Raw genomic sequence first — 22,253 nt, forward strand, 5'->3', positions numbered from 1 at the left:
CTTGGACTTCAGGATCAATACATGTAATATTGTGAGAGTCCCAGGGTGGTAAAAAGCACAAGACACAGTTGCATGTAGGCGATAAAGAAGCAAATAGAAAGCTGTGGTGTTTATTTGGTAAACACACCAAGAAGATGAATGGAGTGCTGAAACTTTTGAACAACCCACCCCCAGTCACAGATCTGGGTTTAATCCATCGTTCTTTTGCTCACTATGCCAGCCCAGTTAGGACCCAGCCATATCAGTCTTGATACTGTTCCTCATGGGAACAGTCCAGCACCAACTGGTCAAGTCTGATTTGCATATGGCTGGGTCTGAACTGGGTTGGCGAAGTGAGCTAAAGAACGATGATGGATGCAACCCAGATCTGTGACTGGGGGTGATTGTCTGCAAAGTTTCAGCACACAGTCCATCATCTCCTTGTGTTTTCTTTGTTCATCCTAAGTTGGCAGGGTATGCCCAGACGTGAGTCCCTTGCTTACATTGCCGGTCCAAAAATGCTTGTTTTCGGTCCAGGGAGACAGTTCAGGCTGGACTGCTCTCATGAGGAACAGGGCAAAGACTGATTTGCATATGGCTGGGTCTTAAGTGGGGGTCATGAAGTGAGCGAAAGAACAATGATGGATTTAACCCAGATCTGTCACTAGGAGTGAGTGTCCAGAAAGTTTCAGCGCTTTGTCCCTCATCTCCTTTTGATTTCTTTGTTCACCCTAAGTTGGCAAGGTATGCCCAGACGTGAGGCCCCTGCTCACTTTGCCACTGGATTCAAAGCTAGCCTGGATGATGAGGAGTGTTACCCTGAAACCATTCCCAGGATGCTTGTTTCTGGTCCAGGGAAGACCTGGCTTGTCAGTTCAGGATGGACAGGGTCAAGACTGACTTGAATATGGCTGGTCTGAACTGTGGTGGCGAAGTGAGCTAAAGAACGATGGTGGATTCAACCAAGATCTGAGACTGAAGGTGAGTTTCTGAAAAGTTTCAACGCTCTATCCATCATCTCCTTGTGTTTGCTTTGTTCGTCCTAAATTTGAAGGGTATGCCCAGACATGTGTTCCTTGCTCACTTTTCCACTGGATTCAAAGCTAGCCTGGCTGATGAGGGGTGTTACCCTGAAAATGGTCCCAGGACACTTGTTTGCGATCCAGGCAAGACCTGGCTTGTAAGTTCGGGTTGGACTGCTCTCATAAGGAACAGGGTCAAGACTGATTTGCATATGACTGGGTCTGAACTGAGGTGGTGAAGTGAGCTAAAGAACGATGATGGATTTAACCCAGATCTGTGACATGGGGGTGTGTGTCTGAAAGGTTTCAACATTCTGTCTATCATCTCCTTGTGTTTGCTTTGTTTATTTGGTAGGCATAGTCTCCCATTGGGAGGAAGTACAGGTCCCCTTGATGAGTCTCTCTAATTGATGAACAATCCCAGCCGACCTCCCTCTTAATCAGGCTGGTCCTCAACGAAATGTATCACATAGACCACTCACACATTGAATGGTTCAAAAAGACTATGAACTAGAAATGATTTATCAAGAACACAACCCCATCACTTTTACAAGGAAATAACTGGACAATCCTGCATGTGTGCATCATGTTGCTCACTTCCTAATATTAAGCTCTTTTTTACAGTATTTATAAGAAATAGAAAAAGGTCTTCTGAAGAGCTGGCATTTGTTTAAATGGGGGAGGGAGCTGAAGCACCAAGGTGTCATGCAACAGGTATCTTCAGAGATGCTAATAAGGAGAAATGTCAGGATTTGCAGTGAAACAGCAATGAAGAAACCTGCGTCTACCATGTCCAGATGCCCAAAAGTGGCACTTTTGGATTTTAGGCACCAACAAGTGTTTATTTTTTTTAAATTCACATCTCCGGTTTCAAAGCTAGCCTGGCTGATGAGGGGTGTTAACCCGAAACCGGTCCCAGGATACTTGTTTGCGATCCAGGCAAGACCTGGCTTGTAAGTCCGGGTTGGACTGCTCTCATAAGGAACAGGGTCAAGACTGATTTGCATATGACTGGGTCTGAACTGGGGTGGTGGTGTGAGCTAAAGAACGATGATGAATTCAACCCAGATCTGTGACATGGGGGTGAGTGTCTGAGAGGTTTCAACATTCTGTCTATCATCTCCTTGTGTTTGCTGTGTTTATTTGGTAGGCATAGTCTCCCATTGGGAGGAAGTACAGGTCCCCTTGATGAGTCTCTCTAATTGATGAACAATCCCAGCCGACCTCCCTCTTAATCAGGCTGGTCCTTAATGAAATGTATAACATAGACCACTCACACATTGAATGGTTCAAAAAGACTATGAACTAGAAATGGTTTATCAAGAACACAACCCCATCACCTTTACAAGGAAATAACTGGACAATCCTGCATGTGTGCATCATGTTGCTCACTTCCTAATATTAAGCTCTTTTTTACAGTATTTATAAGAAATAGAAAAAGGTCTTCTGAAGAGCTGGCATTTGTTTAAATGGGGGAGGGAGCTGAAGCACCAAGGTGTCATGCAACAGGTATCTTCAGAGATGCTAATAAGGAGAAATGTCAGGATGTGCAGTGAAACAGCAATGAAGAAACCTGCGTCTACCATGTCCAGGATGCCCAAAAGTCGCACTTTTGGATTTTAGGCACCAAAAAGTGTTTATTTTTTTTAAATTCACATCTCCGGTTTCAAAGCTAGCCTGGCTGATGAGGGGTGTTAACCCGAAACTGGTCCCAGGATACTTGTTTGCGATCCAGGCAAGACCTGGCTTGTAAGTCCGGGTTGGACTGCTCTCATAAGGAACAGGGTCAAGACTGATTTGCATATGACTGGGTCTGAACTGGGGTGGTGGAGTGAGCGAAAGAACGATGATGAATTCAACCCAGATCTGTGACATGGGGGTGAGTGTCTGAGAGGTTTCAACATTCTGTCTATCATCTCCTTGTGTTTGCTGTGTTTATTTGGTAGGCATAGTCTCCCATTGGGAGGAAGTACAGGTCCCCTTGATGAGTCTCTCTAATTGATGAACAATCCCAGCCGACCTCCCTCTTAATCAGGCTGGTCCTAATGAAATGTATCACATAGACCACTCACACATTGAATGGTTCAAAAAGACTATGAACTAGAAATGGTTTATCAAGAACACAACCCCATCACCCTTTACAAGGAAATAACTGGACAATCCTGCATGTGTGCATCATGTTGCTCACTTCCTAATATTAAGCTCTTTTTTACAGTATTTATAAGAAATAGAAAAAGGTCTTCAGAAGTGCTGGCATTTGTTTAAATGGGGGAGGGAGCTGAAGCACCAAGGTGTCATGCAACAGGTATCTTCAGAGATGCTAATAAGGAGAAATGTCAGGATGTGCAGTGAAACAGCAATAAAGAAACCTGGGTCTACCATGTTATGATGCCCCAAAGTGGCACTTTTGGATTTTAGGCACCAAAAAGTGTTTATTTTTTAAAAATTCACATCTCCGGTTCCCTCCATTGGACTTTTTTCCATTTTGGTATCATTGTAATCATAAAAATATTTCCAATTTTTATGAATTGGTGTTGGATTTCTATTGTGTGTGGTTTCTTAATTATGTAACGCATTGCTGTTTTTTAATTGCTTTAAACCCTTGTCTCCTAAGTTAAGCCTGCCTATTCGCAGCCAGTTACCAAGGGCTGAGCAAGGGAATAATTTATTGAGACCGTGATTGGACCTTATATTGTGATTATGGCCTTTTTACGAGTGGTAGGTACCTACCTACAATTAATAAGTAACCACCTTCCAGTAGCAACTATATAGATTCCATATGTTTTAAGAAAAGCAGTGATGATCTTTATTTTCAACTGTTGTGGGGAGGAAAAATACACTTTCAAATCAAGATATTTTATGTTTTATTAATACAATCTAAACAAAGTTACTACCTACAGTAGTTTACAAATATCCCATTCTTCTGAAGGAGCCAACCCTGGGGCTCAGGGCTCCCCAGTCGGTGTATCTCTTGTATTCCCCAGGCCTCAGGTAGTATTGACGTCCTCTATAGTTGGGCTCTTCATAAAAAATCCAGTGCCCCTCAAACACATTACAGGAGTGGATGTCATTGAAGTGGAATCGGTCATAGACATTTGGGCAGTCATCTGTGAAGTCCATCATCTGCCCTCCAAAGTCACTTTCCTCATACAGCCTGATCCGAAAGGTGCCACGGTACTGTGAAAATGTAGAGAAAAGAAGAGAAGCAAAAGATCAATTTTTAGATCAACGTGGCATACCACTGGAATATCGAGTTCTAAAATATCATGATCTTTAGAAATATCAGGTCCTAAATAACTACTATTAAATTACTGTGAAAGTATGAATGTAAGTATATATCAGTAAGCATAGATTAGCTATTCTTAGGTTCACACACATGTATTTTGACAAGATATGTTATCTTTAAGATAACATAGATGTAAAGATAAGAATTGTACATCTATGTACCTTATATTCATAAAATTTAGGTTACCAATATTCAGGCCAAGCTATTTCCACATATCAATATATTTATTTACTCAATATTCTGACATACAACTGATCCATTTACAAAACACGTGCTTTTGACTAAATTGGTATTGAAACCTGTATATATTTATACAGTATTTATACAGAATGTTATTTCACGTCTCATTCTGAAAAGGAAACTGTATTATATTCCCTTCATCAAACAGAAAGATAGCGTGACAGTATATACTATTAGGATATATTTTACCAGAAGAAGAATTATCTAACTGGAGTTAGGTCTTCTATTACCAAAAGCAGACAAAGTAGGAATGTATAACAAGGGGACACATCACATCAGGTAGGATACCTGCACCCCATTGATTGTAGGTGTGTCTAAACAGCTTTTTCAATGTTTTCACAGTGTTCCCGATCATTATATGGACTATGGTGAGAATTCTTTAGATGCATTGACTCTATTCTGAACACTGGCTTCTGGTGATTGAGACCCTGCATCGTAAATGAGGCACTGCATTTCAAATGTGTGGCCTTACAATATGAGGATCTAGATTACTCAAACTGCTTAGGGTGGTGTTGCTTCTTTGCTCTCTGCTACCTTACAATATAACTCTGGCCCACACAAAATTAAATGCAAGACAATAACAAACGACTTCCATTCAGCAAACAACGTCCAAATAGTTAAAATGATGGTAAACCGAACATTGGTGATAATTATGACAGAACTATAAATAAAGTTGTTAGTCAAGGAAAGTGATGTTATGCTGCCCTAAGTGATGTAATCCAGCCTATTTTGAGATGATACTGATGATGCAGATATCCTGTCCACTGTATTGGAAGTGTCATAGTCTGTAATGCACTTGTAATATGATGGATGGGATATCTGTCATGTTTGTGATGGATGAGATATCTGTCATGTTTGTGGAGTATCCCATCTGTCAAAATCTAAATAAGGGCCATGGTGTTGATCACACCAAGAGTCAAGCTCACAGTCAATTTAAACCATGCATCAGCAGCAGTGTTTAGTATTAAACTTGCGCCTCATTTCAGGAAGGAGGGCAATATCGTGTCATGTAAGAAGGAAATAAAGACTTCATTGTACCTAGCTGCAACATGCGCCTTCAATGCACATACAAGATGCTGTAACAACTAAAGATGTTCTGCCCCAGCTACACTTTCCATTCTACTAGGGAGCACTTCACACTTAAGACTGGACAGGAAAGAGTCAGAGAGGCAGTATAAATCTATGCCATCAATTTTTTTGTTGTATATTTAAAGACCATGTTAGCACAGTCAGAATGCATACCTCTCAGTATATATGTGCCTTGTTGGCTGCACAAGGACAAGTCATGTCTATCTACAATTTATTCCTGCATGTTTTCACAGGTTTTTCATAAATAGTTGCAATGATTTATTTACTCACAAAATCCAACTTGTAGTCGATAATACCTGCCCAATACACCGTAAATAGTCTCAGGTTTGATCATATTATACAAAATTAACAATTTAATGCCGATCTAAAATGCATCTCCAAAAACTGTGTGATTCAGATTAGATGGCCAGCATCTGGACCAACAACCTCATTAGCATCAGAACTGTCCAATCCTGCTCCAGTTTGGGAAACAGCTGAAGGCGCACCTCTTTGAAGAACACTACCTCATGATGTAACAACAGTCTGCTTTGCCTCTTGAAACCAACTACTACCCCTCCATTCCATACGTTGACTGAGTCTTTGCTTTGTACCATTTACAGCGCTCCTCTGCTTTTCGGCAACTGGCGCACTATATAAGTACCACATACATACATGCATACATAAAAGAACCCGGTGTCATGGTTGATGAATGGATTTTGATATGTCTCCTTCTATACTAAAAAGGATGTGCAGGACTTTAATTATCAAAACTGTTTGAGGAGAGAGATAGAAATGTGGATGCTCTAGAAAAGCACTTGTTGCATTAGCGACCTATTTTAGACAGAAGCAAAAAATATATATTTCCAATATTTGTATCATTAAAAACCAAAATACATTTGTTAAAATTGCTGACAGCATATAAGCTGAAGCTGGACTTACTTCAGGGATCATTCGACAGGACCTGATGGAGTCATTGTATCCCATCCACCGCTGGTACTCAGGGTACTCCCCCATCCTCAGATAGTACTGGCGCCCCCTGTAGTTGGGGTGCTCATAAAGCATCCAGTTTCCATTTTGAACACGGAGGGAGTTGCAGCGACTGAGGTGGGAGTGCAGGTCTGCACTATCAGAATTGCACTCATAGGAGCGGCCACCAAAGTTTCTGTCCTCGTAGAAAATAATCTGTAAAAAGGAAGATAAAATGGAACATTATAAAGCTATTGGCTATGCTGTGTTGTATGCGTAGCAGATAACTCTGTTCTCATTGACCTCGATGAAAGATAGGCTTTTGTCATAATCCTCAAACCTGCTATCTAATCTCATATTTACACTTGCTGTTGGAATCACATACCTTAATACTAAAAAGTGACCTGGAGAATCATTCCTAAATGTAGCATTTTTCAAGACCTTAAAATGGGTAAATTGAGCTATGACACATCTAGCTTTCCAACTGACTGTTGAGGGATCCAACTTTAGAAAAGTATTGAGCCAATCATGCCTTTTATCACACTTTTGTAGCTGTGCCTTTTTATCCTGAATTGGAGTACACATGTAAGAATATAGATAATCTACCATCTATAAAAGTACTGCTGTATATAGAGTGGTTCTAAATCTGTGCAGTAACATCAGAAAATAAAAACCTAAAGCACCTGCTTGTGGATGGTGACTTCATACAGTTGTTTGGGTTGTGTATCTTTATTCGCCACGCGCAACCCGGGAACTGCCCCCTCTAAAACGATGTTGATAAGTGGTGGGCCAGGGAATTAATTGTGGAACATTTGCAGGACTTTGCACAAGGAGAAAGGGTCGGGTCACCAAAAAGTTCTCAAGTGATTCTCTCTTGTTTCCAAGTGGTGTCTGTGGGCCTTGAACACTATCAGTGGTTAGTTTGAGCCAGTGGTAGCAGGTGGGACTCACCAGCACTCATTTGTGAGGACATAGAGTTGTTTCTCTTAAACTTTGATCCAGCGCATAAGAGAGAGGAGCACACAAAATGGGGAAAACAAGGTACAAGTTAAAGAAAGAAAAAAAACTGTGACAGAGGGAGAAAGTTGGAACCTGGAAGAGTGAGATAAAAGGACAGGGATTGTCTGGTGGTGGACGAAGGGGCATGTAGTGGAATCAGGGCTCCAGCAAACATACAACTCAACTTCTCCAGTGCTCAAAACAAGTCATATAGGGGCGTGGCTTAGGAGCCAGCAATGGTGGACACGTGAGCGAGAGGCTCCGCACCGACTTGGTAATTATTCACTTAAGACACTGCAAGTGTCGGCCTGATGCTCTTCGAACCGCGAGTGCTGCCACCGGGGGGGGGGGGGGCTGCCGCCGCCAGAGGGGACCCATGGCAGCCCAGAGATCGAGTTTTGACGGAGTGCTCTGACCCTGCACAGAAGTGAGACTGGGCTCTGCTGGAAAGACATTGGTCTGGGGACTGGGCCGAGTCGTTCCCCGAGCCTACCGCTGCCGAGATAGACCAACAGACTGCAGAAGTGAATTCTGGCCCTGGATGGGTGAGCGCGTACCCGCTGGGGTCCTGAGCCAGTTGCTGCAGAGGCGGCGCAGGCTGGGCGAGATTGGTGGCACTGTGGTCCCCCTGGGGGACGAAACTCAGCAGTTGGGCCACGAACGCAAAAGAACATCGGACCGGACCCGGGGAGATTGCTGAGCCAGAGGTGGACCTGGGGACTGATCTGAGGACCAGTGTGCCTGATTTGCACACACAGCCTCAATCCACCCTCATCCTGCCCGAGAATTGAAAAGACACATGGAGGCAAGAGATACTGTAAACCAAGTGGTGTGGTGGCTCGATGTAGAGCTGCAAGAGAGCTGGCGGTGGCACCCGGTCTGGGTCCTGGGCTTGAGAGGCCTGGTTGGAGCGGTTGGCCATAGTTGAGTGCGGCGAGGCTCGCTGCTTTGGGGTGGGGCCCTTCTTGGCTGTGCCCCCTGGACGGAGCGGCTGCGGTGGGCCGGTCTGTGGCCTCGAGACGCGGTGGGTGGCACCTTGGAGTAGCCCCATTGAGACACCTGGGGAGGATGGTACAATGCCCTGAGACCACATGGACTGGGCAGCCCAGAGATGGAATGAAGTGAAGAGGAGGCACTGAGCCACAGAAAAGTGACTGCTGTGAAGCAGGTGAGAGCCACTTAATTCCCAGTACTGGGGATTTACTACGGGGGTCGGGGACTTGGGGGACCCACCTCAATCTCTCGGGTACTGCAGCACAGAGCTGGTGGACCTGGCCACTACCTGACTGAGGCCTGCCACCTGGAACACAGGAGCAACGGGAGAGATGGGCCAGTTAATACTGTGGGGACTGCGGCGCACCGTGCTGAACTCTCAAGTGTTGTGAACTGGGGGTCAACACTGCATGCACCCTTCGACAGTGGAGTACCACATTCCTGCGATAGGGTGGAGGGCACCCTTGTGAGGGCTGAGCAGAGGTGACATCAGGGACACCCCAGGACAATATCATACCCGAGGGGCAAACCTAAGGCAAAACCAGTTGAGACTGCCACAGAACAAGAGGAGGGACAACTGGAGCAGGCGCGGAGCAATGCGGGGCGCAGCAGCTAGATGACCTCATACAACAACAACTGTCTAAGATTCTAGAGGCAAACTCACACTCAAAAGAGACACTGCTTCAAGATATAAGCACAGTGTTGGTGGGGTTGGGTCTACTCCATGCGGAGCACCAGAAGCTCAACGAAAGGGTGAAAGTGGTGGAATAGCGCCTTGAAGAGCTGTCCTCGGCCCACCAGGCGATGGTCTAACAGCTGGCAGAGCTGCAGGACAGGGTTAAAACACTGGAGCGCAGGGCAGAAGATAGTGAAGGGTGTAGCCGAAGAAACAACATCCGCATTGCGGGCCTGCCAGAGGCGGTTGAAAACGGCAACATGATGGCCCATTTGAAACCATGGCTCCGCCCAGTGGTTGCACCGGAGGGGCTAATACAGTTCTACACCCTGGAGAGAGCACATCAGGTCCTAGCATGGCCGCCGGCACCGGGCCGGCCCCCGAGACCGGCAGTGGCCCGGTTATTGCATTATAGGGACAGAGACATCTTACTGCACAAGGCATGATCAGAGAGCCCATTTGAAATAAATAACAGTAAAGTCTCCATATTACTGGACTATACCCTTGAAGTGCAACAAAATCGTGCCTACTTCTTGAAAGTTAAGAAGGCACTGAGATCAGAAGGCCTTCAATACTCCCTCATTTTTCCTGCCCGTCTTCGCATAGTAGTGGATGGAAAGACACATTTCTGTGAAGACGCTTCGACTGCATGGAACTGGTTGGAAGTGAATAAAACCAAGACCCATCGGGTTGCGCAAAAACAGGCGCTGACTTGCCAGAATAGGCGAGCTGGAAAGCATTCCAGGAGACGCCCGACGGGTAACATCTCAAAGAAACCAAGTCCCTCACAGACAGAGCTAGAAAGGGCAGCGGCACTCCATGCATTTGCTGAGATTGTGCGGGAAGATAAGTCCCACTCATAGGCGGGGACGTGCTCCCAGAGGGGCACTGGGGGTTCGGACTCAGACTCCTCTAATGGAGACAGCCTCAACATGCCGCAAGTAACCCCAAAAACTGCAGATGAGATCATATAGCCGAGCCTGTACTGAGGAATGGAACTGGCTCAGTGCCTTGCCTCTGCGGTGGCAGTGGACTCTCATTGAGCCTGAGGAGGCGATATGGCACCGGTTGGACTGTTATTGAGTTCGGTGCACGGCAAAGGCCCTGATGTTTGACACGTTCCTGAGAGATATCGAACGAAGCCATGACTCCCTTGAAGGACCTTACCAAAGCTAGTTTGGGCCTTGATTGTCTTTTGTAGTCATATGAAGGGTTTGGGTGAATGGCTGTTGCCCCACTGCTCGGGAAATGGGCATTTGGTCCATGTTAAGATCCTTTTTTCTGTTGTTTTTTGTTGTGCAACTCTTGGCATGTTTGAAGAGCAGATAACTGACTGTTTTTCTTTTTTGCTGGATTGGGATGGGGGTTAGGGGGTGGTGGAAGGGGATGGACTGCTTCACCTGTGATGTCGACACACTGCCAAGCACTGAAGTTCCTTAAGTGGAACATTAAGGGGATGGGGTCCATATCCAAATGCCATAACATACATAATTATTTAAAGAGACGGGGAGTGCAGATAGCTCTCCTGCAGGAGACACATCTGCTTCGAGCAGAGGTAGAAATACTGTGTAGGCGTTGGAGAGGGCAGGTCTATGCTACATGTTTCTCAGCGTACACACAAGGGAGGTTGTTAGTCTGGGTTAGATCCAGGATACCCTTTGAGCTGGTTCATAATAGATAAGGAGGGCAGATATGTGTTTCTCATGGGGAGGCTATATGGGCGAGAAATCACACTAGGCTGCATGTATGCACCCAACCAGGACCAACTGGGTTTTATGGCCAACCTTTCCATTTCGTATAGCGGACATGATGCTAGGGCAAGTTATAATGGGGGTGATTTTAATATAGTGATAGATGTAGACTTGGACCGTTCCAGCCCTCCCTTACACGGGGCTCAAACCCGACGAGTGGTGACAGGATTGGGAAATGGATGTCACATTGGGGATTGAAAGATATTGGGAGAGTCCAACATGAAGAGACACGAGAATACTCATTTTATTCCCCAATGCACCAACTGCACACACAACCAGACGCCTTTTGGTGCTCCCCCTACCGCAGCTGTTTTATCATAGGTATGGAATATCTAGGGCGGACCCTGTTGGATCACAGTCGAATGCTGCTGACATACCGGCCGCATGGAGATAGACCTCCCATACTTACATGGTGCCTCAATCCTATGTCTCTAGAAGACGAGCCGTTTACTAGTGCCCTGCACTCCCTTGTAGGAGAGTTCTTTACTGAAAACAAACACTCCGCTTCCTTTGCATTAATAGAGTGGGAAGCATTTAAGGTGGTGGTGTGAGGACACTGCATGGGGCAAACTGTGGGAGTGCGTAAGGTCCTCCACAGGGACTTGTTGGCTAGGGAGGAAGAATTCCGGGCACTGGACAACCAGGCCAGAAATACGTGGGTCCCCGATTCTACGTGTTCGGACTGCTGCTGGCTTGACAGTACATGACCCAGGGGAGATCAATGGTCTATTTAGGAACTATTATAAGACACTCTATGCCAATCCCCCTCAGGCCCCTAGCGCGCTTATCAGTGCTTTCCATGACCTGTTTAACCTCTGCATTTTAAATGTGGAGGCAAGAGAGAAATTGTGGAGGCAAGAGAGGAATAGGGAGCCATCGCCACTATGGCCAATGGGAAAACTCCTGGCCCGGATGGCCATTCGGCGGAGGTTTATCGGCAGTTTGGGACGGAAATAGCTCCAAGTTTGGTGACCTTGCATGCGGAGTTGCTCCAGGTGGGCCAATTGCCAGAGAGCATGCGTGATGCTCTGGTGATCCCACGCCCCAAGACTGCAGCCCCTGGTGCTGGGGTAAAAGATTACAGGCCCCTCTCCATGCTCAACACTGACATTAAAATATTAAGCGAGGTGTTGGGGCTTAGACTACTTCCATATGCAGAACCTAATCCATGCCAACCAAAACGGATGTATTCCTTCCTGCAATACCTCGTACAACCTCAGACGCTTGTACTCAGAACTGTACCACCCAGAGGCACAATCCCTCAGACAGGCCGCTATTCTGTCCATCGACCTGGAAAAGGCCTTTGATACCATGGGCTGGGACAACCTGCTAGCGGTTATGAGGCCCTTGGGTATGGGAGATGACTGGGTGGCATGGGTGTGACTATTGTATACGCACCCCACAGCCAGAGTCAAGACTGGCAAAAATATCTCAACACTATATCAAATAGAGCGAGGTACCCGACAGGGATGCCCCCTGTCGCCGATTCTATTCACCTTGGCGAAAGAGCCCATGGCCGAGCTACTACGACAAGGAGGGCAAGTCATTGGCCTGGCGATAGGATGGAGGACACATATCATCTCCTTTTATGCAGATGACCTTCTGGTCTAGCTCTGCGATGCTACTAGGGGTGTGGAGACAGCTTTACATTGCTTGGAGACATTTGGGGAGCTGTCAGGTCTACAGGTTAATAAATGTAAAACATACCTGTTCTCCGTGGCTGGACAATTAGAGCGCCCTCCCGATCTACCTGCAGACGTTAACTGGGCAACAGTTATGTTTAAATACCTAGGTATCCAGGTCTTTCATTCGTTGGAAGATCTAAGAGGTGGTAACTTGGATAAAGCACTTAGATCGCTCTTGTCCAACGTTCAGTTCTGGGGCATGCTACTTCTTCCCATAATGGCTAGGATCTCTCTGGTGAAAATGGTCATGTTACCCCGCTAATTATGCTATTTCGCCATCTTGCCAGTTATGATGCCTGCGGGATGGTTTCGCACTTTAGACTCCTTAGCACAAGACTTAGTCTGGGGAAACGGTAGACGTAGAGTGTCCCTCCAGACTCTGAGGCATCCTGTAGAGGAAGGGAGCTCGGTAGTGCCAAATTTTGACCTCTATGAACGGCTTCCCAGCTGCAGTGGCTGGCCCAATGGCTGGAAGGAGTAAATATGGAAGGGACCATTTTAATGGAGCCTGGTCAAAATCCCAGGCTGCTGCTGGCAAAACTCTTGGACCATACAATAAACGTTCCCTATACCTCGATAGTGCAGACCACAACACTACAGCAGGGGCGGCCTTAGGCATGTGCAAGCTGTGCACCTGCACAGGGCCACCAAACCCCAGGGGCCACCACGAGGAATCGGATACAATACATATTCGTGGCGGCCCCTGGCAGGGATTTGGCGCATGAACGACTGAGGCGTGCTAAATAAAATGTGATGCACGCTGAATGGTTGTTCTTATACTCTTTTCCTTTCTAACCCAGTCTCGTCTTTGTGTGGGGTCGGCCTTGTTTCGGGCTCTTCTGGTAGGTCTTGTGCTTGTTTAGAACTTTTTTTCCAGGAGAATCGAGCTTGTTTTAATAGTCTAGATCTGGCACCTCCGGAGGCTCGCATGCGCGCGCATGCGCAGTGCCCGCGAGTCCATCAGCGAAGGGGTTACAGAAGCACCATGCATCACTGGCGGCAGGAGGGGTGGCAGCACCCGTGCCCGGCATGCAGCACCGAGACCGGCCGAGGCCATGCACCGGCGCGCCTAGAGACCCTGGGCAAGAAAGGCCGCCTTGCAGAGGATAGCATGCCAGTGTGCAACCTTTGGTGCCAGCTGCGAGGTGAGCAGCCCGAGGGTCAGGGCATGGGGAGGGGGAGTGAGGAGGTCAGCGTGTGCCACTGCAGAGTGAACCCGAGGGAAGGTGAGCCATTGGACGAGGGTGTGGGGAGCCCTGGGGAGGAGGGCAGATCAGGCATAGGAATGTATCCCAGCCCGTGGGGGTGAGGAGCCGGGGGCGTGGGGAAGGTTGGGTGAGGATGTTATTGTAGATGGTGTGTGCTTTGGGTCTGGGTGGAGGTAAGCCATGTGAGGTGGCGAGCTGAAGGTATTCTGGTGGTCATGGGAAGGGAGGGCATGATGAATCGTGAGAGAGAGCCTCTCTCTCACGATTCATCTCTGAGAGGGCGCGGGTCGGAGAGGTGGTCCCCGTCGCCAGGTGTAGGGAGTGGTACAGATCGGCGCTGTATGTTGAGGGAAATGTGAGTCAGGAGTGCAGGCGGTGTTTACTTGTGGCTGAGGGGAGGCATGGTGACTTTTGGAGGTGTAACTTGGGAGGCACGGTTGTATTGGGGGGAAGAGGAGAGCGGGGTACGAGGTGTTAGACGTAATGTTAAGGATTCATTAAAATGATTACAATTACTTATCAACAATCATGAAAACAGAGTATGAAGCTGATACTTGTGATCTAATGAGTGGATCTGCCTGCACAAATCTTTTAAAACATCGAGTGTTCGAATGTACTTGGCATTTGGTTATGTCTGTTTATATGGTGTTGAGGCAGACATGAAATGCAAGCACCTATGGATGGACGCCTGGAATAGGATGGCAGTGCCTACCCATGTTAACTCAATCTAATGCCCTTTTGCAGAGACCTTGGTAGGAGACTGGCTTCTTGATCATTTCTTTAATTACATTCCAGTGCTTGTCATGTGACTAGCAGAGAAAACTAGTTTAACTAGTCCTCATTTTGCAATTGGTGAAGCAGCCTTCTCTGTCCATACTAGGGGCATAGTTACCATTGGTTCAGCAAGTACAGTGGTACTGAGACCCAAAACCCTCAGGGGCCCATTGAACCCTGATAATTGCTATATTTTACTTCCTGAGCAGCAGCCAAAGGGGCCATTTTCCTTTCTTATGCCACGGCCCATGGGGTCGTTGGTACGCTGTGCTAGTGATTCGTACGTCTGCTTGAAAGTTGTCTCCTGACTGGATGTTCCTTGCACATTAATTTTGCTTCAGTGAACCTCTAGTGCCTTTTCATAGCCTTAGGACTCACTGTAATTAATCCTTGTTTAATAGGTGCTCTGTAAAGCGAGCAGAACTGGTTGCTGGAATATGGCACTATACAAGAAACCTTAATTAAATATATTGTATTTTGTCTTTTGACAATGTGGTAAAGTGGACGAGTCTTTGGTTACCTGTAGGCTGTCTTCAGGATCAGTTAGTGACGTACTGAGACAGGTCTCTGTGTGCCATGATTTCAAGGTAGCTTACTCTCTTCCTGCTAAGGTCACTTCCCAAATAGATCATGAACTATTCTCCAGGCTCTACTGTTCTCAGTGGACTGAGAAAACAGACCTTGTATGCCAAGTCACATGATCTACCCTATAGTTTTAGAACACTCTTCAAATAAACCTTCCATATGTGGCTAGTCCTCATAATGTGTCATACATGTAGTGGGAAGGGTAATTACTATAAATCAGTCAGGGTTTGTAAAGCTCAGCTGCTTCACACATAAGGGTCTCGAGGCGGTGTGGGATTCATGCTGCTGGATCATGCTGCTTGTTGGTTGAACAGCGAGGTCTTGTGGTCCTTCCTGAACTGCTGGAGCGATGGTGAGGCTCTGAGGTGCAGGGGGAGGGTTTTCAGGTCTTCACTGCCAGGTGGGAGAAGTAGCGGCCTCCCCTGTTTTATCAGCGGCTGCATTGGGTGGCTGCTAGGGAGATGGTTCTGGAACATATTTTCCTGGTAGGTTGGTGGAAATTCACTCGTTCATTAAGGTATGCTGGTCCTTCATTGTGTAGTCCAGGGAAGACATGGCTTGGCAGTTCGGGCTGGACTGTTCCCATGAGGCACAGGGTCCAGGCTGATTTGCATATGGCCATGTCTGAACTGGGGTGGTGTGGTGAGCAAAACAACGATGGATTTAGGCCCAGATCTCTGTACTGGGGTGAATGTATGACATTGTTCTGCATTCTGTCCATCAACTGTTGTTTTTGCAAGAAAATAAAAATGACACATCAAAATCTTTCAGCAGCCGCCACTGCTGATTGTCTTCTTTTTTTCCCTACCCACTGCTAGCCTCGCCCGCTGCATTGCAAGCAAAATTAAGAGAATTCGAGTACACAAATCTGGTTATTCGAAACGAAAGAGAAAGGTGGCTCAGCAGGCTTTCGTAGTGTCACAGGAAGGAGCAATCCTGAACTTTATCACCCAAGGGAAACCTAAAGATGGAGAATCCTCTGGCCAGAGTACTGCTGATGCACTAGGTAAAACAGGCGCTGACTACCATAAAGAACAAAAAAATGATGATATCCATGAGCAGAATGATACTCATGAGCAGACCAATGAAAATGAACAAGGTGACTCTGAAATTGATACAAACATGCAGCAATTACCAACTCAGGATGAGGATTAATACAAAAGACCCTCAGACAGAGAAACTGAAACATCATTCATCGGTCCATCAACATCTGGCATTCTGAAGGAGGTTCAGAGTTTACAGACGGATGATGCTGGTATTGAAGAGGAAGCCAAAGAGCAAGACCATGTTACAGACCCGTGTTCTGAATATGAGCTCCGCCCCGCCCGGACCCCCTCTTCCGGGGCCCCCTACCTGCGCTCCCTGCACAGGGCCACCATGAGCCTAGAGCCGCCCCTGACTACAGTGCTGGAAATGTTGCATCAAGAAAGTACCTGATACCCCATAATACACTCTGGAGTTACCCCTGGTGGGACTGCCACGCGGGGAGTCGCAGAGGGTCATAGCTGCAGAACAGAAGGCACCATGGGCAGTGGTGGGACTTGAGAACGTGGGGGATTTTTATCAAGAGGGAATGTTGCTCCACTTTGCGGAACTGGTGGAGGGATGTGGCCTGCCCCCCAGCCAGTTCCTTGTATATGAGACTTTGCAACGAGCATTTGGGCAGTTATGGGGCTGGAGTAGAGAGGAACCGGCAACGCACGGGGTCTGATCACCCTGGGCACAACGAGACACAAAATTAAATGGTTCTATGAGTCCCTGCGTGAGGCTTCTCTGTCTCCACTGCTGCAACTGCAAAGGGAGCTGACTGATAAGGAATGGAGCAGAGTCCCGGAATCCCCTAAGAAAGTATCATGGAATACACAATTGAAATATGTTCAATTCAGTTATGTGCATAAGACATACCTGACACCACATAGGATATTTGTCACTGTTGGGGGAGGGCCGAGGTGATGCCCGAGATGCAGCCGGTAGGACGCAGACTTCCTGCACATGACTTGGGATTGCAGAACCATACAATCCTTCTGACATGAAGTACTCTCTAAATTATTATTTTCTTTATTTGAATATAACCATATAAATGGGAATATATATTCATCACGAAAATGTTTTTTCCTCATATAATTTCCCTCAGTGTATTATAAAACTACCATACCCCCTATAAAACAATAAATACACTCAACCTGCATCCATACCATTATTTAAATTTGTTTTTGAATACACTGTGCTCTAACATTGTTTAACAAGAATACGTAAAAAATGTCTTTTACTCATATTTAAGTGGTTGAAAAACATAATCACATAAAATGGGTTCATATATCAAATTCCTTTATAACATAGAGTCAAATATCCTATTCGTTATAAGATTTTGTAGTATTTTTTACTAGATATGAAGTCTTCATGTATATCTGTTACATCCAACCTCTTAAATTATCAGGCAAGTCTTCTTGATGAAGCACAAATGTTTGCAGGTGCCGACGCGTGTTTCGGTGCAAAGCGACCGAAGGGCCGTGCACCTTCCTCAGGGCACACAATGTCCAATAAAAGTTCCTCAGGTGGAAGGGCAGCCAAGAAATATCTGATTACTTGGTTCCATTTCTTATAGAAACTGAACTCCAGCACTTCTTAAAAACAGCGAAAATCCTCAATAAACAAAAAGCGGCGAAGAAGTGTGCGCGCTGATTATATCGCATTACATCACTTATAAGTGTCCTCGAATATGAATTACAGGTGCCTCTTTACTAGATAAATCAAAGTTACTAGTCACACAAGATGCAGAAACAGCAAGGGGTAGTCCAAAATGGTGCTCAGACCACTTCTGATGGGAGACAAATCTCTGTGCCGTACTATGACGACTGGAACCCGTACTGTAGGTGGTAACAAGAGCAATCAAGCCTAAACAGCATTGGTATTCAGCACTCAGACCTTCAATAGCTCCTTCCGCATGCCTCTGAGCAAAACATTGAGCCACACCACTTTTTCTTGTACACATTGAGCACTGTTGCTTTGCTCCAAAGTTTCATGGGCTACTACCATGTTCATCGCTTTCTTGGTGAAGTCAAGAACTCCGGGCTTGCACTTTGAGGTGATTATGCATCAGAGACTCAGATGCAGTCTGACACAATGAAATAACAATCAAAATGGCCCACCAATCACAAGAAAAAGCGATAGCTAAGAATGCTAGTCTTTTTCTTTACAAAATACATTAATAGAGGGGTAAAATGGTGATCAACAAGGCGAAGTCAAAGGTCCTAACAATTTCTAGGCCCATTTAACGATACATGTTATTGTAGTGCTACCACCTCTACATGCTACAGACAATGTCGCACTGAGTTAGATATATTATGTCAACTATGAAGGAACTATGACTAAAAGCAATATTTAGTTGGAAGTGCTCTGTGGCACAGGATTGGGCTCAGGAAGACAAACAATCTGTTACTCACAGCTGTTGAGAAGTTGAATTTCATGTTTCCTAACAACTGTGACTTCACATGGGAACTTCTACAAAGTGTCTCTGTGTAAAGCCAGTCCAGAATCTCAACTTAAAGTTGCATGGCATGATTTGTCCAATCATCACAAATCTCACTATTGTGCTGGCCTCCTAAATACATCACTGATGCCATTTCCTTATGGCGCTGGAAGTATGGGTGTGGGGGATACTACAGCACCCCCAACAAAGTCCATGCTTGAGTTCAGAAAGTGAATTAATAATGAAGATTCCTTTACATTATGTTTTTTAGATGTCACATTTGCTCTGTGTTCAGAGAGAGCCCAAATGCCAGGCTATGTGTGCAGACAGATTGTGGGGTATCCTTTTAACATGGGGATTAGTGTTTACCTTTCTTTCTCTGGCAAGTTAGAGGATTTTCTAAAGTTTGCTGTGTGACAATCCTGCTGGGGAACAGTGAGTGTGAACGGCAAGGCTGTAGCATGCCACGCTTTTTTCTAACACAGAAGAACCTTTAAATACCTGTAAATGAACTGTACAAATATTTCCAATATATCATTAGTTGGGAAATCACGGTTTGTAATTCTGAAGAGTGATGGAAACAAAAATGTTAATACTCTCACAACAAATCAAGACACTTCACTTGGTGATGTGAAATGATAAAAATATGCGGAAACCGAATTTCTACACATTATCGGTTGTGCGCTGAATAGTTTTATCAGTCAAACTGCATGTCTATGCAAAAGTACTGGACATTTCAATAGTAAATATGCAGTCCGTAAGTGATAGTGTTCTATAAAGTCATGCTCTAGTAATATATCTGTGAGAGTGTCCTCCAAAATTCACTATACTACACCCATAAAAACTCTCATGCTGAATTGAGCTGGTAAGAAATTGGCATTAGAGCAATGTTAAGGGTGACATTTGTGATGTCTAGTGTTCATTGACTATAATCTAGGTAATTCTCCGCCAATGGAGATATGTAGAGGCGTTTAAGGGAATCCAGCATCCACTAGCCCTAAATACACACTGTTCAGAAACAAGCTCAGATATACTATCCCCCAGGGTGTATGTCAGGGTCAGAGCAGGGGTGGTTTCTGTCAAAACAGGCTTTTTCATCTGAAGCTGTTCTGCAGTCTTTGTTGTAATTGTTAATGGTCCTGCTTCTGGGTCTGACTGGGCAGCTAGTTAGATGATTCTGGGGTCTTGGATGCGCTTTTTCTCATCCAGCAGGAGCTCACAGCAGGTCTTTGTGACACAGGACAAACGTATGCTTTACAGAAGCAGGCGCACATCTTTTCGGTCCCGTGGCAGCGCCTCTCCTTTCTCCTCTCTCCTTTCTCCTCTCTTCATCCAAAGTCATATGGGTTTTCTCCTACTGGCAGTAGAGGGCAATATATTTCTGCAGGCTTAGGCTGCAGTTATATACAAGTGTCTAATCACTACGGGGCCTAAAAGGACTGTCAAAGCAATAAAAAGTGAATTTTCTGGGCTCTACCACAGGTCTTATAAATGATTCCCAGCCACTCGACTCTACGAGTCCTTTTCCAGCTGCCTGTTACATGGCAATTGCAAAAACAAACTCTTGCCAAGTAAACTTGCGATGTCTAGACCCACAAGGTAGGAACAATACAAAGTCAATTAGCAAACACATCGTGAAAGTAAGATAGCACTGACCAGAATAACATAGGGTACTGAATTTTAACCATACATCTATATCATTTAAACTTAACCTTATTGTGCGCTTTTTCAGCCACCTTTTTGCTGGCTCTCTGGCCACAAAAACACAAACATACTTAAGTCATGTAATGATACTGCAGTTTCCTCATGCTCCTCACCAGAGATGACAAATTACCTGTCTTCTGCCTTACTCCTTAACCTCCACCAGAGGTCAGCCTTCCCCTCACAAAAGCAAATAGTGCATTGCTCTTAATCATAGGCAGTGGTCAGTCTGATTGAGTCACTGCCCTTAGGAACCGCCTCCATTAGTCCTACGGTCAGAAACCCCGTCACACAGTGGAATGCATTACAAGGAGCAATCACTGCCCACATGTTCCTGTGATTATAGTGATGCAAGTGTGTAACGCTGTCAACAGACACAGTTTCTGGCTGAGAGTACTTATTTTCATCAGTAGATTAACGGAAATTCATTGCACACAAATACAATGTCACAACAGTGAACAGATACGTCTGCACTAGTCCCATACACATCAATGCTTTCTGAGCTTCTTAAATTTAAATCTGATGTTTGTGCTCACAGCAAAGAGAGCATGCATCTTAAAAGTAGGAGTGGGTGAATAATTCCCTTCCACCAGCGGAGTTTGCGAAGTTTTGTCCACACCACATTTCGCTTGGAACATGGAGTTCCGCAAAACTCCACCAACCGCCACATGGCAGAGTTTGTTCTTGCGTGTGAGAATTTGCATCCCCTAGCAAAATTTTCAGGCTCTAGAATGGCTCTCGGTGAGATTTATCAACACGGGCAGTAGTGGCAGGTCGTGACCATTTGCATTGATAAAGCTGCCACTCCAGTAGAAAATCTACTTGAGTGGCAATAAGAAGCTGCACCCTCTGGCATGCCATGTGGTGCTGTATGTGCTAATATCAAAGCACCGAACAAGCTCTCGGCGCTACAAAATCAGTGCAAGCAACGCAAGATGCCGAATTGCGTCCGCTCCCGGAACTCCGTGGAATCTCACAGGGTTTTTATGTAACTAGGCAGAATTCCACAGAGTGAAACTCCCCGAGATCTACTCATCACTACTTAAAAGAAGGGTTAGACGTATCGTCTAGTAAACTTCTCTAGCCACATACCAAGATGACAGTAGGCATCATAACCAAACTCTTACATTTAATTATTTGGATTGTGAGCCATGGCATTTTGGGGCAAATTTATATTCATGCAATGCAGTGCCTCAACCAATGTTGCTGTGCTGTGCTGCACTGCATTATGGAAAAGGGTGAGAGCAGAACAGCACCATATTTCAAATTTGCCACAGATTTTCTTTCTCCCTGCGTTAGCACACATTAGGCTGCCCTACTCCAAAATGTTCAGCAGGGATCCATGGGTGTATGTGTGATGTGAAGCATAGATTTTGTACTGAAAGGAGAACCTTCCAGTACAAAAAACTAAGCCTTGACATAGTACAGCACACGTGTACATTTATATATGTTTTGGGAAAACCTTTTCCTAAATGTATGTCAGCCTCGAGAAGGTGTAAATGTTTGGCAAATCCCTGTCTATCAATGTTAGCGGGTAGGGATTTTCATCAAAACACTTGCATCAAATACCCATGCACTACCCATGATACGCTCCCTTGACAGAAAGTAGCACCAAGTTTTGCTTTTTGTTACTTTGAGACTACTTGCCAACACAAAACATGCTTTTCGATGAAAAGCAAATCCCCAAATCAACCCTTAACACCAGTTTGTGTCTGTTTTGTGACTCATACCCACTGCAAAGTGAAGATGAATTGTCCGTTTGTGCTAAAACACTTAACTGCATTGCATTTGGGAAATTGTTACAAATGTGCCATTAGCACTGCCCTACTGGCAGGCCCCAGTCCCATGGCT

General features: G+C 45.6%; 1 protein-coding gene across 2 annotated transcripts in view; it reads right to left on the minus strand.

Moving 5' to 3' along the window:
* Positions 1 to 3,848: 3,848 nt before the first annotated feature.
* Positions 3,849 to 22,253, minus strand: part of LOC146858110 (gamma-crystallin-1-like) — an 86,648-nt gene continuing 68,243 nt past the window's right edge. For both annotated transcript variants that reach the window (XM_085648863.1, XM_085648864.1), the window contains exons 2-3: positions 6,535 to 6,777; positions 3,849 to 4,178 (exon numbers count right to left, since the gene is read on the minus strand). In XM_085648863.1, coding sequence (XP_085504989.1) covers positions 3,906 to 4,178; positions 6,535 to 6,777 — 516 coding nt within the window. In that variant the 3' untranslated portion in view covers positions 3,849 to 3,905. The remainder of the gene's footprint in view (positions 4,179 to 6,534; positions 6,778 to 22,253) is intronic.

This window comes from Triturus cristatus, chromosome 3_2 (genome assembly GCF_964204655.1).
Source record: "Triturus cristatus chromosome 3_2, aTriCri1.1, whole genome shotgun sequence".
NCBI lineage: Eukaryota > Metazoa > Chordata > Amphibia > Caudata > Salamandridae > Triturus > Triturus cristatus.